At 42.1% G+C, this 19,631-nt stretch overlaps 1 protein-coding gene across 1 annotated transcript in view; it reads left to right on the forward strand.

Moving 5' to 3' along the window:
* LOC140729730 (doublecortin domain-containing protein 1-like) overlaps nt 1-19,631 on the forward strand; it is a 537,877-nt gene that overhangs the window by 445,277 nt on the left and 72,969 nt on the right. The window contains exons 31-34 of the mRNA XM_073049855.1: nt 3,071-3,256; nt 8,081-8,284; nt 15,063-15,228; nt 17,254-17,370. Of these exons, the coding sequence (XP_072905956.1) occupies nt 3,071-3,256; nt 8,081-8,284; nt 15,063-15,228; nt 17,254-17,370 (673 nt within the window). The remainder of the gene's footprint in view (nt 1-3,070; nt 3,257-8,080; nt 8,285-15,062; nt 15,229-17,253; nt 17,371-19,631) is intronic.

A 19,631-nucleotide genomic window follows, 5' to 3' on the forward strand; every position in this document is an offset into this window, starting at 1 on the left:
AACCATTAGGAACCAGTGATCACAATATAATTGAGTTCAACTTGAAATTTAATAGAGAACGTAAAGTCTGACATAGCAGTATTTCAGTGCTGTAAAGGAAATTACAGTGGTATGAGAGAGAAGTTGGTCAACATACAGAGCCTAATGCGTTTCTGGGAAAAATGAGGAAGGTGCAGGATGTGTGTATTCCAAAAGTGAAGAAAAACTCAAATGGTAAAATAGTACAACCATGCCTGACAAGGGATGTCAAGACCAGTGTAAAAACAAAAGAGAGGGCATACAACAAAGCAAAAATTAGTGGGAAGATAGAATACTGAGAAGTTTTAAAAAAATCTACACAGGGCAACTGAAAGAATCATTAGAAGGGAAAAGATGAAATATTAAAGCAAGCTAGCAAATAATATCAAAGTGGATATTAAAAGCTTTTTCAAGTATGTAAAAAATAAAGGAGAAATGAGAGTGGATATAGGACTGATAGAAAATGAGGCTGGAGAAATAATAACAGGGAACAAGGAGATGGCAGATGAACTAAATGAGTATTTTGCATCAGTCTTCACTGTGTAAGACACTAACTGTGTGTGAAGGAAGAGAAGTGGGTACAGTTACTATTACAAGAGAGAAGGTGCTCAAAAAGCTGAAAGGCCTAAAGGTACATAAGTCACCCGGACCAGATGAACTGCACCTTAGGGTTCTGAAAGAGGTAGTGTTAGAGTTTGTAGTGGCATTATAACTGATCTTTCAGAAATCATTGGACTCTGGCATGGTGCCAGAGGACTGGAAAATTGCAAATGTCACTCCACTCTTTAAGAAAGGAGGAAGGCAACAGAAAGGAAATTATAGACCAGTTAGCGTAACTTCAGTGGTTGGGAAGATATTAGAGTCAATTGTTAAGAACGAGGTGTTGGAGTACTTGGCAACACAGGACAAGATAGGACAAAATCAGCATGGTTTCCTTAAGGGAGAGAGATTACAAGTAGAACAGATAAAGGGGATGCAGTGGATGTTGTATATTTGGACTTTCAGACAAGGTGCCACACATGAGGCTGCTTATCAACTTAGGAGCCCGTGGTATTACAGGAAAGTTACTAAGATGGTTAGAGCATTGGCTGATTGAAAGAAGACAGTGAGTGGGAATAAAAGGATCCTTGTCTGGTTAGCTGCCAATGACTAGTGGTGTTCCACAGAAGTCGGTGTTGGGACCACTTCTTTTTATGTTGTACATAAATGATTTAGATGATGGAATAGATGGCTTTGTTGCCAAATTTGCAGATGATATGAAAATTGGTGGAGGGGCAGGTAGTGTTGAGGAAACAGATAGGATGCAGAAGGACTTAGACAGGTTAGAAGGATAGGCAAGAATGTGAACACTAATGTTGGAAAATACATCGATAGTAGAAATAAATGTGAGGACTATTTTCTAAATTGGGAGAAAATCCCTAACTCACCGAGGTACCAGGCCATTGGCTATCCCCACCTGGTTTAGCCCACCTGTTGAAACAGTGTACCGGGTGTGGTCGCTGCCGCTTGCGAACAGCAACTTGGAGTTGCAGGTGAGAGCTGAGTGTCTGGTGGGAACCAAAGGTGAGTGAGTTGCCCTGGAATAGACACAAAAAGCCCCTTCATCAGAGGTGTTACTTCTCCTTGGGCACCCCATTCATCCTTTCCTATATACGTGACAATTAAGTTAATTTTTAGATCAAATGTATAGCAGACAAAGAGTGAATTCAGTTCAGATGATCTTTGCTGTTATATATCCTACCCTTACAAAACCATTCAACTTTAGGAGCATTGTTTTCTATTCTCCAGCCATCAAACTTCCCATCAAATCTCTGCCTTATCCTCTGCCTTTGCTCCATGGTTGTGAGCTTTACGTTCAATTCATTTTTTGGATAATTAATTTTACCTGATTTTCTTTGCTGGATTTATTGTCTGTCTTATATTTATGGCTCCTCATTTTAAACTTACCTAAAAATGGAAACACTTTTTACACATTGACGTTGCTGATGTTAATCCAGTTTACTGGATGAAAGGACACCAGTTTGCTCAGTCCAGTCTAAATGCAAATGCAATATTCTAATTGCACTTCTATCAGATGGTAAAGAGTGAAATGTGTCATTTGCGGGAACAGCTTTTGAACTTGATAAACTCAAGAGATTCTGCAGATGCTGGAAATTCAGTGTAACACACACAACAGGCTAGAGGAATTCAGAGGGTCAGGCAGCATCAGCGGAGAGGAATAAACAGATGGCATTTTGGGCTGAGACCCTTCACTCTTCACTCCCCTCAGCACTGAACTGATTCCACAACCTAAGGACACAGATTCAAGGATTCTTCAACTCATAAGTATTATATATTTATTTAACTACCTATGGATTTATTAATTATTTGATTTTATTTTGTATTTCCACAGCTTGTCTTCTTTTGCACATTGATTGTCAGTCTTGTTTGTGTTGCATTTCTACTATGAATGCCCACAAGAAAATGAATCTCTGAGTTGTATATGGTGACAGATACATCCTCTGATAATAAGTTTACATTGAACTTTGAACTTCACCAGAAGAATATTGACAAAGTGTTTCAGCCCGAAGCATCAATTTTATATAACTTTTTAGAGATAGAGTGTGGGACAGGCCCTTCCGGCCCTTTGAACGGGCCACCCAGCAACCAAGCCGAATCACAGGACCATTTACAATGAATAGTTAGCCTACTAACTGGTACATCTTGGGACTGTGGGAGGAAACCCACATGCACACGGGAAGGAATGTACAACTTTGCTTATGAAGGACGTTGGAATTTAATTCCGATCTCCGATGTCCCGAGCTGTAATAGCGTGGTGCTAACTGCTATTCTACAGTGGCACCCTGACTCTTTCTTCCCTTCCGTAGATGCTGCCTGACTTGCTGAGTTTCTCCTGAATTTTGTGTGTGTGTGTGTTTCTATAATACGGTAATCTGCACAGTGCTCTAATTGGGACGTTGTACACATACGTCATTTGTGCAAGATGTTCTCATTCAGTCATGTTAGTTAGAATGTTTGTTAATAGGTTTCCCATTTTATTCCCCTGAATTAGGGTTACTACTTCACTCATCCCAGTACAAAGCAGAGAACCGTGGTTTGTTTGGCTTGCGCCAGGACACTGAGGGGACGGAATGTCATGACCAAATTGCAGCCAGGTGTGCCATTCACCTGTGCCACGGGCTGCAAAGAGAGCCAACTAGAAGCAACAGGACCCTTCAAGTACATCAGAGTCACAAAGGTAATGTTCAGCTTTAACCTGTGCTGGTATTTAATGCTGTTTCAGCCAATAAAAAGGAGATGGGCAGGGATTAAGGCAAAACTCACAGCAAATTTTACAGCAGACAGTGTATTTTAAAAGTCTTTCTTTTTAATTGTTTGAATTGTTTAAATTTTAAACTTTTTTAAAAAATTGAACCAATGTTTAAATTGTACATTGGTCTATATGTGTAGGTTTCCATTGATTCCGTTGTATTTCGTTGTTCTACCATGAATGCCTGCAAGAAATTGAATCTCAAGGTCATATATGGTGATATATATGCATTTTGATAATAAATTTATGTTGAACTTTGAAGTTATTAACATTGGAACACCATGCCACTAGAACACCACACCACCCTCAGTTTTGGTCACCTTATTTTAGAAAGGATGTGAAGGTCCTAGAAAGAATGCACTGAGGATTTATGAGAATGGTGAATGGTTGCATTAACTTTGAGAGGACTAGAATATAAAAGCAAGGATGTAATGTTGAGACTTTATAAAGCATTGGTAGACTGCACTTAAGTACTATGAAAGGCTTTGGGCCCCATATCTAAGAAATCATATGCTGTCTTTGGAGAGGGTCTTGAAGAGGTTTATGAGAAAATATCTTGGAAATGAAAGGGTTAATACATGCATTGGGCTCACTGGAGTTCAGAAGAATGACTGAAGATCTTATGGAAACATAATAAATATTGAAAGGCCTAGATAGACATGGAGAGGATTTTTCCAATGGTGGGAGACAGAGGGCACATCTTCAGAACACAAGAATGTCCCATTAGGATAGAAATGAGGAGGAATTTCTTTAGCCAGAAAGTGGTGAATCTGCGGAATTCATTGCCACAGACAAGTGTGGAGGTCAAGTCAATGGGTATTTTTAAAGTGGGGCTTGATAGGTTCTTGATTAGTCAGGGTGTCAAAGGTTATGGGGAGAAGGTGGGGGAATGGGGTTGAGAGGGAAAATAAATCAGCCAAGATTGAATGGTGGAGTACAATTGATGGGCCTAATGTCCTATGGTTCCAGAAAGTATGGATTTCGGCCAAAAGGTTAGATTGGAGAAGGTGGGGATGATCTCATTGGAGTATTGAAGGTGAAGAGGAGATAAGATGGAAGTTTTGATGGGATTAAAGAAGGTCAATAGAGAGACACTATTCTCATTAGTCGATGGTTACAGGACCAAGGGACACAGATCTAAAGGAAGGGGCAAAAGATGGAAGGGAGATTTTTTTTTAGTAGAAGAATAGTTGAGATCTGGAATTAACTGCTTAAGAAGAAAATGGAATCCAATTCAGTTAGCTCCTCAAAAGGAATAAAAACACAGATGCCAAAAATCTGAACTGAAAACAGATCAGTCAGTGTTGGGGGGGGTGGGTGGGAGAGGGAGAGAGATTGTATTTCAGTTGGAAAACCTTCAACGTAAACTGAAACTGTGCAATGTGGTAGTGCAGCGGTTCAATTGTGACGCTGTCTGTGAGGAGTTTGTACGTTCTCCCCATTACTGTGTGGGTTTCCTCCAGGTGCTCCAGTTTCCTCCTACATTCCGAAGACAGAAACAGGTTAATAGGTGAATTGGTTATATGGGTGTAGTTGGCAGCGTGCGCTCATTGGGCCAGAAGGGCCTGTTATTGTGCTGTATCTCTAAATGAAATAAACTGTCTGATCTGCCTAATTCAAAAGAAAATTGGAGCGTGCAGCTGAGAGAGTTGAATTTGCAAGATCATGGAAAAAGTGAGATTACTGTATTTATTTATTAAGATACAGCATGGAACAGCTATACTGCTGTACTGAGCTGTACTGCTCTGCAATTTCCCGATTTAACCCTAGCCTAACCATGGGACAAATACAATGGCCAATTAACCTTCCAACCTGTACATCTTTGGACCATGGGAGGAAATTGGAGCACCCGAGGAAACCGATGCAGGCACAGGGAGAATATACGAACTCCTTACAGACAGTGGCGGAACCAGCACAACTCAAAACAGACACAGAATTGCTGGGCTGAATGGTGTCTGGTTCTGGGCTGTAACAGATCTATTGTTCTCTGATGAAAGGCTGAGATACAGTTATAGAGTCAGAAAGAAAAACAGCACAGAAACGGACCCTTTGGCCCATCTAGTCCATGCAAAAACCATTTAAGCTGCCTCCTCTGATCGACCTGCATCAGGATCATAGCCCTCAATACCCCTGTTATCCATTTACATAGAACATAGAACATAGAATACTACAGCACAGTACAGGCCCTTCAGCCCACAATGTTGTACCGACCCTTAAACCCTGCCTCCCATATATCCCCCCACCTTAAATTACTCCATATACCTGTCTAGTAGTATCTTAAATTTCACTAGTGTATCTGCCTCCACCACTGACTCAGGCAGTGCATTCTACACACCGACCACTCTCTGAGTAAAAAACCTTCCTCTAATATCCCCCTTGAACTTCCCACCCCTTACCTTAAAGCCATGTCCTCTTGTATTGAGCGGTGGTGACCTGGGGAACAGGCACTGGCTGTCCACTCTATCTATTCCTCAATATCTTGTATACCACCATCATGTCTCCTCTCATCCTCCTTCTCTCCAAAGAGTAAAGACCTAGCTCCCTTAATCTCTGATCATAATGCATACTCTCTAAACCAGGCAGCATCCTGGTAAATCTCCTCTGTACCCTTTCCAATGCTTCCACATCCTTCCAATAGTGAGGCGACCAGAACTGGAGACAGTACTCCAATTTACCTATCCAAATTGCTCTTAAACATTGAAATCAACTTTGCGTGCACCATTGGTGCTGGCAACCAATTCTACACTCTCACAACCCTCAGAGTGAAGGAGTTTCCACTCATGTTCTCCTTAAACTTTTCACCTTTCACCCTTACCCCATGACTTCTGGTTGTAATCCCTCCCAACCTCAGTGTAAAATGCCTGCTTGCATTTACCCAATCTATACCCCTCATCATTTTGTATACCTCTATGAAATCTGTTATCAGTCTTCTATCTTCTAAAGAATACAGTCCTAACCTATTCAATCTTTCTTTATAACTCAGGTAGGTCCTTCAGACCTGGCAACATCCTTATATGTTTCCTCTGTACTCTTTCAATCTTGTTTACATCTTTCCTGCAGGTAGGTGACCAAAACTGCACACAATACTCCAAATTATGCCTCACCAACATTTTATACAACTTTAACATTGCATCCTATTTCCTGTACTCAATACATTGATTTATGAAGGTTAATGCGCCAAAAGCTTTCTTTATGACCCTATGTAACTGTGATGCCACTTTCAACAAATTATGGACCTGCATACCCAGATCCCGTTGTTCTACCACACTCCTCAGTGCTGTACCGTTCACTGTGTAAGACTGACCTGATTGGTCCTACCGAAGTGCAACACCTCGCATTTGTCTGCATTAGATTCCATTTACCATTTTTCAGCCCATTTTTCCAGCTGAGGCAGATCCCTCTGCAAGCCACGATAGCCTTCCTCACTGCCCACTACACGCCCGGTCTTGGTGTCATCCATAAATTTGCTGATCCAGTTAACCACATTATCATCCAGATCATTGATATAGATGACAACCAACAAAGGATCCAGCACTGATTCCTGTGGCAGGCCACTAGTCTCAGGCCTCCAGTCAAAGAGGCACCCCTCTCCTACTGCTCTCCGGCTTTTTCCACAAAGCCAATGTCTAACCCAATTTGCTACCACATCCTGAATGCTGAGAGACTGAACCTTCTCAATCAGCCTCCCATGCGGGACTTTGTCAAAGTCCATGTAGACAACATGCCTTCATCCACTTTCCTGGTAACCAGGAAGAACTTGTTTCATTTGACAGAGACAGTAACCAGAGACATACTGTATATTTACAATAATTGCTGGAAATGCTTCAGAATATTTGAGGATAATCACTTTCACTCAAAGGTAATGAAAATAAATCAGCTTTAAAGAATGGTGAAGCAGACTTGAATTGACCAAATAGCCTAATTTTGAATCCTTGTCTTATTATATCTATGTCTTGAGATTAAGCTAAATAGCACTTTGGTTGGCAGAAGTGGAGAGGTTTAACATGATGGACCAAATGGCCTCTCTATAAAGGATCCAGTTTGGAAGAGATTTCTTGACGTGAAGTAGAGAACTTTAGAAAGAGAGAGAGAAAAAATTAATTACGGGCAGTGAAAATTTAGAACGTATAACAAAATGAAGAACCGACACACAAAATACTGGAGGAACTCATTTCAGGATGAGACCCTTCATCAGGACTGGAAAGGAAGGGAAAAGAATCCAGAATAAGAAGATGGTGGCAGGGGGAGAGGGAGGCAGAGTGGAAGGCGTACAAGCTGGCAGGTGATAGGTGAAAACAGGTGAATGGACAAGGGGTGCGAAGTAAGAAGCTGGGAGGTGAGAGGTGGTAAAGGTAAAGGGCGGAGGAATCACTAACACAACCTATTCTGCAGATGCTGGAAGTCCAAAGCAAAAAGCACAAAATGCTCCAGGAACTCAGCAAGTCAGGCAGCATCTGTGGAGTGGAATAAACAGTCAACATTTTGGGCTGGTCATTTATTGTTTGTTGTCCCGATGAAGGGTCTCGTCTGAAACGTCAGCTCTCTATTCCTTGTCATAGATGCCAGACATGCTGAGCTCCTCCAGTATTTTCTGTGTGTTGCTCTGGACTTCCATCATTTACAGAATCTCGTGTCTATAGAGTGAAGTAATGTAGAATTCCTCTGTGTTCAGGTCAAGATTGGCACTAAGTTATTTTTTCCTTAACATATTATGTATGAAATTTTAAAAGATTTTAATTCATTTGTTTATAGGTTGACCTTTCTACCTCTGCAGCCAAAAGCAGCTTGGCTCACTTGGAAGCAAAACTGAATTCCTTGCGGATGGAAACATCAGTACAAACCATCTCACGGGATATCTCAGCTGCCAAGACCCAGCCAGCAGTAAGAATCTTAGCCTATCGAAATGGCGCCGGATACAAGGATGGTGAATTGATTATTGGAACAACATTTTCTTCGGTAATAAAGCCAGGATAAGTAAACATATTCTCAAATTAGGCAGAATTTTATTTATTTACTTACTGAGATACAGCATGAAATAGGCCCTGCCAGCCCTCGAACCATGCCGTCCAGCAATCCCCCAATTTAATCCTAGCTTAATCATGGGACAATATACAATGACCAATTAACCTCCCAAGCAGTATGTCCTTGGACTGTGGGAGGAAACTGGAGCATCCAGAGGAAACCTACATGGTCACATAGCGAATATACAAACTCCTTATAAGCAGCAGTAGGAAATGAACCCAGGTCACTGATACTGTAAAACGTTATGCTAACTACTACACACCCATGCCACCCAATCACTGAGGATACAGAATGGCTTATCAGCCTTTGAAACTTCGGGATAGACCACCTTGTTCTGATGAAGCTTCTCTACCAGAGGCTTGCAATGGAGCGAATTCCATGATTGGGAAAGAGGCAATTCCTCTAGCCTTGGCAAAAGAGCTGATGAAAGCCTTAGTGAGTTGTTCAAACTGTTGGGGTCTTTTCCCATTGCTAGTCAGTGAAAACAGTACAAATTATCTCGCAGGGTATCTCAGCTGAGCTGAAGCTGTGTTTCAGGATATTCCAGCTTTAACTTTTAATCATCTAGGGACACTAGAGATGGCAGATCCTGGAATCTGGATCAACACGTAAAGCACTGAAGGAACCAGAATCAGGTTCAATATCAAAGTTCAAAGTAAATTTATTATCAAAGTACATACGTCACCATATACTGTACAACTCAGATTTATTTTCATTCAGGCATACTAGATAAATCCATAATAGAATAATACACACAGTAGAATCACTGGAAGACCGCACCAACTTGGATATTCAACCAATGTACAAGAGACAACAGACTGTGCAAATACAAAAAGAAATAAATAATACAAAATAAGTATTGAGAACATGAGATGAAGAGTCCTGGAAAGTGAGTCCATAGGTATGGGAACAGTTCAGTGATGGGCAAGTGAAGCTGATTGACATATGTCGTATATGTCATATATCATTGGCGTATGCGGTGAAATTTGTTGTTTTGTGGTAGCAGTTTATTGTAATACATAATAATAAAAACTATAAATCACAATAAGAAGCATATATTAAAAAAATTAAAATAAATAAGTAGTGCAAAAAAAGCAAAAAAAGGTGAGGTAGTGTTCATGGGTTCATTGTCCATTCAGAAATCTGATGGAGGAGGGAAAGAAGCTGCTCCTGAAATATTGAGTGTGTGTCTTCGGGCTGCTGTACTTCCTCCTTGATGGTAGCAATGAGAAGAGGGCATGTCCTGGGTGATGGGGGTCCTTAGTGGATGCTGCCTTTCTAAAGCATTGCCTTTTGAAGCTGTCCTGGAAATTGAGGAGGCTAGCTAGTGCCCATGATGGAGCTTGTTGAGTTTGCTGCTGCCTGACGAACCTGCTGGAATTCTTTGAGGAGATTACAAGTAAGATAGATAAAGGGGATGCAGTGGATGTTGTATATTTGGACTTCTAGAAGGCCTTTGACAAGGTGCCACACATGAAGCTGCTTACCGATTTAGGAGCCCGTGGTATTACAGGAACGTTACCAAGGTTGTTAGAGCATTGGCTGATTGGAAGAAGGCAGCGAGTGGGAATAAAAGGATCCTTGTCTTGTTAGCTACCAGTGACTAGTGGTATTCCACAGGGGTCGGTGTTGGGACCACTTCTTTTTATGCTGTATATAAATGATTTAGATGATGGAATAGATGGCTTTGCTGCCAAGTTTGCAGATGATATGAAGATCGATGGAGGGGCAGGTAGTGTTGAGGAAACAGGTAGGATAAAGAAGGATTTAGACAGATTAGGAGAATGGGCAAGAAAGTGGCAAATAAACTACAATGTTGGAAAATGCATGGTCATGCATTTTGGTAGTAGATGTTAGAAAATGTTGGTATATTTAAGGAAGAGACTGGAATATGATTGGAAGAGATTGGATATGGCATCAAAGGTTATGGAGAAAAAGGTGGGAAATGGGGTTGAGGAGGAGGAAAAAAAAAGGATCAACCTTGATTGAATGATGAAGCAGACTCAATGGGCCAGATGGCTTAATTCTGCTCCTATGACTTATAGTTTTATGGTTTTAAAACCAGTACTGTACGAAAATCTATCCTTGTCTTAAATATATTTACTGAGTTAGCATCCACTGTATAATTGAGAATTCCACAGATTCACCATTCTCTGGGGAAAGCAGTTCCTCCTCATCTCCATCCTAAATTTACTTCCCCCAAATCTTAAGGCTATGTCCCCTAGTTCTACCTCAACACTCAACTAATTCCACAACCTACAGACTTCCATGGAATCTACAACTCATGTTCTCATTATCTATCTATCTATCTATCTATCATTTTACATTTGTGCAATTTGTCTTTTGCATATTGATCTTTTTTCTGTGTATTTTTTCATTCATTCTATTGTATTTCTTTGCTCTACTGTGAATGCCCACAAGAAAATGAATCTTAGGGTTATATATGGTGACACGGCTTCTTATGGCTTTAATAATAAATTTACTTTGAACTTGCTATAATCCTTTCATTTCATGAGTAATTACCCTAACAGTACTCATAATTAAACAGTAGGGCTCTCTTCAGTCAGTAACAAATACCCTGAAACATCTTATTATTATTGCTGATAATTTGAAATATGCTTTAAAAGTGAAAGGAAGAACTTAGATGTCTGCAAGTTGAGTTAAGCTTGTTAGCTTTAATGTTACATTTAAGGAATTGCAAACACTGAGTCTGGACATTAAGCAAAACATTTTGTAATTCTTGTATACGCAATGTTTGAAATGAATGGTGGGGGCATCAGGGCAGTGTAGCAGTTAGCTGTATGATCTACTTTCAATTCCCATTACTGTCTGTAAGAAGTTTGTACATTCTCTCTGTGGCAGCATGGGATTCCTTGCATATTCCAAAGACATATGGTTTAGGATTAGTAAATTCTGGGAATGCTATGTTCATGCTAGAGGTGTGGTGACACTGTGGGTTGTCCCAATAAATCTCGGACTGTTTTGTCGTTAACACAAAATGACCCATTTCTCTGGATGTTTCAATATTTCGATGTACATGGAACAAATAAAGCTAATAATCTTTAATCTTTCTGCATCTGCAATTTTTCTGTATCCCAGGAACAAGTTAAAACTCTTAAACGAAAACAAATTGAATACAAGCAAAACAACAAAATATGGAACCTCTTGTTTGTTTGTTTATTTGTTTATCTAGCTACCTGTCTGCTTTTTGTTTGTTTATTTATTTATTGAGATACAGCATGGAACAGGCCCTTCTGGTCCTTCAATCTGCGCTGCCTAGCAATCCCCCAGTTTAATATTAGCGTAATCACGGGACAATTTACAATGACCAATTAGCCTACCAACCGGTCTGTCTTTGGACTGGGAGGAAACCAGAGCACCCACAGGAAACCCACATGGTCACAGGGAGAACTTACAAACTCCTTGAAACTGTGTTGCCTGTATTAAGTGTTGTGCTAACCACTGCACTACCATGCCATCCTGAGGCTGGAGAATTTAGATATGCTGTTAACTTGTGTCAGGAAATATAGAGGAGGTTTGAGGCAAAAGCAGAGCAGCAGAGATGATTTATCAGGAAATAATATTTTACAAATAAATTGCAAAATAACAAGCCACATGGGGCCACAAAACAAGAGAGAAAAGATACTTAACACAACAAGGTAACCGAAGGCTAGGAGCATCTGATTGATGGCTGGTTCATACGAGCGTACAAGGATTGTGAATGAAAACTGGGTTTAAGTAGGTGATGAGTTTGAAACAAGTGGCAGGTGATTCCTATTAGCAGGGCGGCAACTGGGAGGTATCTATATGTGCAGGCCCAGGAACTTGTAGGTCCTAACCACTTTAAAGTGAATTTTATTGAATTCTTCTGAATTTTACTTCCCTGCAACTTATTTGGTCAACCAGACAGATTGTCTGGAAGGGACTACAGTAGAATGCCTCATTGAGGATCAAAATGGAGGGTAGCTGGAGGGGGCTGATGGCAGTGAAGGTGAGGAAGATGAGACTGATTATGGTGGAGGTAGGTGGTGAAGATCATCTATGGTGAGAATAAATTTAAGAGGTGACTGTGTGGTTGAGGAAAGGAATTTAATTCTGGTTGGCATCAGTTGAAGGAATTTGATTGTAATGGGGACTGGGTGGAAGAGATTGATTGTGGTAGGATTGGGTGGAGGAGATCATTTGTGGTGGGAATTGGGTGGAGGAGACCAATTATGGTGGGGATTGGATGGAGGTGACTGATCGTGGTAGGATTGGGTGGAGGAGATTTGTTAGGTGGGGATCAGTTGTGGTATGGGTTGGATGGAGGAGATTGATTACAGTGGGGATTTGCTTGAGGGAATCAATTGTGGTGGGGAAGAGATGGAGGTGACTGATTGTAGTGGGATTGATAAATTGCAAAGGAGATGGGGAGTGGTGGGGGAAGAAGGAGTAATCTGAATGCAGAAACAGTGGGCAGTGGTAAGAGTCAGATCACAGAGTTGTTAATGGGATCATGGGGGCTTCATCTTCAGTTTGAGTAGGACAAGCTCATTGATAAATATAAAATACTGGTCCACCTTTTGGGTGCAGTTTTGTCATGTAAGTGCCAGTCGGTGGTGTAGTGGCATCCACACCGGACTTTGAGGTGAGTGGTTCCGGGTTCAAATCCAGCTAGTTCCTTGCACGCTTTCCATCTGTGCTGGGTTAAGCGTCGAGCTAACAACTTGGCCTCATTAAAAAAAAAGACAAAAATCCTAAAGAAACGGCAAGATTGATGCCCGATGTACCACAAGGCACGGAAAAGAACAACAACATTGTAACATAAATCCCCAGCTCACCCAATGCCCAGACCAGAATTGGGCTTATTTTTAATGAGAAAGTGAGTGCTAGATTTTCCATTGCAGCCACATGCAACTCTTCTGCATGTGGGTCCGAGAAGGGGCTAAGGTCGAAGATAAAGACTGGTCCTCCACAACCATCTGTAGCAATGAATTCCAAATATTCACCATTATCTTTGGAATGTGGCTTAAAAGGATGTCCTTGTATTCTGAGCTGTGCTCTCAGGTCCTAGACTTCCCTAACTACAGGAAACATCCTCTCCACATTCACTCTGTCTAGACCTTTCAATATTTGATAGGTTGCAGTGAGATCCCCTCTCATTTGTCTGAACTCCAGTGAATATATGACCAGAGCCATCATACACTCCTCATATGTTAACCCTTTTGTTCCCAAGATAATTCTTGTAAACCATCTCTGGACCCTCTCCAATGCCAGTATATACTTTCTTAGACAAGAAACCTAAAACTGCTCACAATAAGTCTGATCTGACCAGCATCTTAGAAAGCCTCAGCACAACATCCTTGCTTTTGATCTCTAGTCTTTCCAAAATGAATGCTAAAATTGCATTTGCCTTCCTTACTCAACCTGCAAGTTAACCTTTAGGGAATCCTGCATGAGGATTCCCAAGTTCCTTTGTACATCTGATTTCTAAATTTTCTCCCTGTTTAGAAAATAGTCTACACCTTTATTCATGATGCATGACCATATATTCCCCTACACTATATCCCATCTGTCACTTCTTTGGCCATTCTCCTAATCTGTCTAAGCTCTTCTGCAGACTCCCTGCTTCTCCAACCCTTTCTGCCCCTCCCATTATCTATTTATAACGGGAAAAGAAGCCAACACTGACCCCTGCGGAACACCACTAGTCACTGGCAGCCAACCGGAAAAGTCCCCCTTTATTCTCACTCTTTCCCTCCTACCAGTCAGTCAATCCATCTTTCCTGTAATACCATGGGCTCTTATCTGGTTAAGCAGCCTCATGTACAGCACTTTGTCAAAGGCCTTCTGAAAATCCAAATAAAAAACGTCCATTGACTCTCATTTGTCTATCCTGCCTGTTATTTCCTCAAAGAATTCCAACAGATTTGACTGGCAAAATTTCCCATTAAGGAAATCATGCTGACTTTGGCCTATTTTATCATGTGCCTCCAAGTACCCTGAAATCTCACCTTTCATAATAGACTCCAATGTCTTTCCAGCCACTGAGATCAGGCTAACTGTCTTTTGCCTCCCTCCCTTCTTAAAAGAGTGGAGTAACATTTACAATTTTCCAGTCATCGGGAACCATTCCAGAATCTAGTGAACCTTGAAAGGTCATTACTAATGCCTCACAACAACAGAATTGAAGTATTGAATTTAAAGAGCAAACACGAGGTAATCTGCAGATGCTGGAAATTCAAACAACAACACACACAAAATGCTGGTGGAACACAGCAGGCCAGGCAGCATCTATAGGGAGGAGTGTTGTCAACGTTTCGGGCCGAGACCCTTCGTCAGGAATTTATTGATTGATTGATTGATTTATTGAGCTCAAGCGTGGAATAGTCCCTTCTGGTCCTTCAAGCTGTGTGGCCAAGCAATCCCCTGATTTAATCCTAGGCTAATCATGGGACAATTTACAGGGACCAACTGGAGCACCCGGAATAAACCCATGTGGTCATGGGGAGAACGTACAAACTCTTTACAAGCAGCAGCGGGAATTGAACCCAGGTCGCTGATACTGTAAAACGTTACGCTAACCAGAATGCTACCGGGCAATTGAAAGTTGTTAATCCCGCTCTTCAGTACTAGAGAGAAAATTGCTGTGCAAACACCATTGATAGTAATAATTATCTTCTCTTATCAGTGAACGGTATTTACACTTAACTTCCTGGTTGCCTTGATCCAGTTGCTTGCCACGTGCACTCAGAGGTTGAAGCTGGCCAGACCTGCACACAGACTGTACACAGCTGATGGAAGCCTAATCTTGGCTGTCAGTGAACTGATTGCTGGAGCTGTCAATGACTGTCTACAGGAACAAGAGCGTGAAATAACACGTGCTGACGAAGACAAAGGTAGGAGACCTGAAGAGATGATGAATAGGTCAAACAAAGAAAGTTTCACTTGCATCTGTGACCAAAGTTAACACTAGTCTGGGGCCCAACACATGCTTGCAGATATATTCCCTCAAATTTGCCTCTTCCTTTAAGGACGCTATTTAGGTATTTGCTTTGAGATTTATTTATTTAGCTCCTTCCGGCCCTATGAGCTGCGCTGCCCAGAAACCCACCTATTTAACACTAACTTAATTACAGGACAATTAACAGTGACCAATTGACCTACTAACCTGTATATCTTTGACTATGGGAGGAGACTGGAGCACCTGGAGGAAACCCATGCGGTTACGGGGAGTACGTAACAACTCCTTACAGACAGCGTTAGAACTGAACTCTGAACTCTGATGACCTGAGCTGTCATTGGATTGTGTTAACTGCTACGATACCATAGTAAAACACAAACTGGTACTGGTATAGAAACTTACTTATTTACAGCCCATTACGCCGCTGACATTTAGGACTGCAATCAATGAAGGTCCTCCATCTCTGTCCATACTGTCACACACAGATAATAGAAGGATTCTTCATTGCAGTTTTGTTTTACTAGACAGAGTTGCTAGCCCTGAGCGGAACCCCTGAACCTGGAGGACTGATAGACCACTTTTAGTCTGGCCTCCACCCTTTGACCTGTTTGTCATGGTGGCCCTACCAATACCCAAAGCATAAAGCCCTGACTCCAGCCTGCATAGCTCTCTTGAGTTGTTGAGGCACTCAAGCTCCAAACCCTACGACAAGGTTGTGGTCCTCTTGGGGATAGAAACCCAGATTTGATCCAGTTTCCGGGCAGGTGGTGCATTCTTCCTTTAGCCGCGTGAGTTTGCCTCTGATGCTCCAGTTTCTCCCACATCCCAATGTTGTGTTGGCCGTTAGGTTAATTGGTTCTAGTTAACTATCCCTGGAGTGCATGTGTTGTAAAAGAATCAAGTGGAGTAGATAGGCATGTGAGAGAGAAATGGTTACAGGGACATAAATGGCAAAACAGGATGAAGGAATAAGTGGAATGACCTGTTGAAATGAAAAGCTTGTGATTCTGTATATTTTAATGTGCATGTGTTAACAAAAACTTCAGAGTTGGAACCTTGAATGTAGAAAATAGCATTCTCAGGACATAAGGAATGACAACACACCATGGACCACATGCGTTATCTTTTCATTACATGGAGCTGGCTGAAACAGGCTGTCAGGAGTAGAGGCGGAAACAGGTACAACAGAGGCACTTAAGAGATGTTTAGACAGGCACACAAATAGGCAGGGAATGTTGTGATATGGATTGTATACAGGCGGGAGAGATATAGTTTAATTTGGCATTATGTTCAGCACAGACATCATGGGCCGAAGGGCCTGTTCTTCGGTTCTACTTCTCTACACTCAGTGGACATTTTATTGTGTACCTCCTGTACCTAATAAGGTGGCCACTGAGTGTATGTTCATGATCTTCTGCTGCTGTACTCCATCCTCTTTAAGGTTTGACATGTGTATTCAAAGATGCTCTTCTGCACACCACTGTTGTAACGTGTGGTTATTTGAGTTACTGTCACCTTCCTGTCAACTTGAACCAGTTTGGCCATTCTCCTCTGATCTCTCTCATTAGCAAAACATTTTCACCCACAGAACTGCAGCTCACTGAATGTTTATTGTTTATTGCACCATCCTCTGTAAACTCTAGTGACTGTTGTATGTGAAAATCACAGGAAGTCAGCAGTTTCTGAGATACTCAAACCACCCCATCTGGCACCAACATCCATTCCACAGTCAAAGTCACTTAGTTCATATTTCTTTCTCATTCTGCTGTTTGGTTAGATTAAACACTGAACCTCTTGAAAATGTTGCATGCTTTTGTTACTGCCACATGATTGGCTGATTAGATATTTGCATAAATGAGCAGGTGTACCTAATAAAGTGGCCACTAATAGTTAATTCTGTGTTCTTGTGTACTTGCCATGCCGATTAGTTAACTATGGTACTGCTTTTCTTCACCACTAGACTCAAGCAAGTTGTCTCCTCACTTGGTGACCTGTGAGGAGCTGAAGATTAGCCCCAGCACCAGGAAGCCTATAGAGGTCTGGGTGTCCAGTGGAGAACCATTTATACCTTTGAGTGGTGAGTATTTAAATGTGAACTTAGAAAGAGATAAAGCAATTAGCTTTAATTGTCAAATGGAGATTGAAACCTTTAGTGAAATGTGTTTGCGCCAAATCGAATCAACGAGGATTGTGTTGAGGACATCCTGCAGGTGTCGCCATGCTTCCGGCACCAACATAGCATGCCCACATCTTAACCATACATCTCTGGAATGTGTGACAACACTGGAGCACCCGAGGAAATCCACACGGTCACCGGGAAAAGGTATTGTACAAACTCCCTATCAGGTATTAACAGGAATTAAACCCTGAATGGTAAACACTAGCCCTGTAAAGCGATTGCGCTATCTACCAAGCTAATGTGCCACACCCTGTGTGACGTGAACATAGATCATCGAACAGTATAGCTCACTACAGGCCCTTCAGCCTACAATGTTATGCCAGCTTTCTAACCTACTCTAACCCTCCCCCTTCACACAGCCCTCCAATTTCATCCATGTGACCGTCGAAGAGTCTCTTAAATGTCCTCCAGTGTATTTGTCTGTACCACCAACCCTGTTCCCCCAGAGCTCTCTGCTCTGCAATCCAGGCAGCATCCTGGTAAACCTCCTCTGCACCCTTTCTAAAGCAGATGAATGAAAGATTTGCAACCACCACCGAAAGGGTTGGTAATAATTCATTCATGCAAAGCAACAAAGATTGTGCATCATTATAAACACTTACAAAATGCTGGAGGAACTCAGCAAGCCAGGCAGCATCTATGGAGGGCACAACATCACAAGATGAAGAGCCGGTGCTGTTCTGTACTGTACTGCTCCATGTCCTATGTTCTTTCTGTTGTTAGCCTGACTCCCAAGTCTTCCTAGAATACGGCTTCTGCCCTGCCCCTTGTCCTCTACCTTTCAATCAGCTTGCCTTTGCAGGCTGTTATATTTTGCGCACGTTCAAAGTTCAAAGTTCGAAGCAGGTTTATTAACGAAGTACATATACAGTACGTCACCACGTACAACCGTGATGCGACAGCTACTTGTATGACACAGCAAAGCCGCTGGGAGACTGAGTGGAAGACTCGACACTGTATGACAAACCTCCAAATAACAGAGCTCCAAGCTGAAAAAAGTATGTTTGATTCTTTATTATGAAACCAGCACCGATGAACAAACAAAATTTAGTGATATTAGTGAAACAAGCATAATAAGTGAAATTAACAATATTAACGATACAAGTGGTCAACAATCAGAATCAGAATCACACACAAAGTGCTGCAGGAACTCAGCAGGCCCGGCAGCTTCTATGGAAAAGAGTACAGTTCAGCATCGCCGAAGAAAAAAGTTGAGGAGTAGAATTAAAAGGTGTGGGGAGGGGAGGGAGAAACACAAGGTGACAGGTGAAACCTGGTGTGGGGGGGGGGTAAATAAAGAGCTGGGAAGTTGATTGGTGAAAGAGGTACAGGGCTGGAGAAGGGGGAATCTGATAGAAAAGGCCAAGGAAGAAAGAAAAGGGGGGAGGAGCACCAGAGGGAGGTGATGGGTAAGCAAGGAGATAAGGTGAGAGAGGGTAAAACAGATGGGGAATGGTGAAGGAATGGAGAATGCGGAGCTCATCGACTTCATCCACTTTCCTTCCGATTTCCCTCACGCCGTCAAATTTACTGTGGTGAAGTACATATACCTGTCTGGACACGCCCCCTGATGACTGCTCCTGTGGCTCCTCCCACAGACCCCTGTATAAAGGTGATGGAGGTCTGAGCCCGGCCCTCATTCTCCAGGATGTAGTATGTTGGTCACTTACTGCTTGTTTCTTCTTCCAGTCAATAAAAGCCGATACCTCATTTTTACGTCTCAGAGTGAGTTATTGATGACTGGAAGTTTTAAAACATGGAAAGCGTTTTACATCCGGAAAGATTGGATTTGGACTCCCAAGACCCTGAAGCAGCTCTTGCCTTTGAACTCTGGCTTGCATGCTTCCAATCATACTTGGAGGAGGTTCGTGCAACTGACCCCGCTGTTATGCACCGAATTCTCCTCTCGAGGGTCACCCCAAAAGTTTATTCATTTATCAGGGACCTGTCGACCTACGAAGGGGCACTGGATGCCCTCACAAGACAGTACCTGCGGCCGGTGAACACCGTCTATGCAAGACATCGTTTAGCTACCCGACGACAGCGGCCTGGAGAATCGAGCGCCCAATTTCTCCGAGCCTTACAGACACTCGTCCGAACTTGTGATTGCAAAACACTCACGGTGGAACAGCATGCGGAGCTCCTCGTACGAGACGCCT

This window comes from Hemitrygon akajei, chromosome 6 (genome assembly GCF_048418815.1).
Source record: "Hemitrygon akajei chromosome 6, sHemAka1.3, whole genome shotgun sequence".
NCBI classification, from domain to species: Eukaryota; Metazoa; Chordata; class Chondrichthyes; order Myliobatiformes; family Dasyatidae; genus Hemitrygon; species Hemitrygon akajei.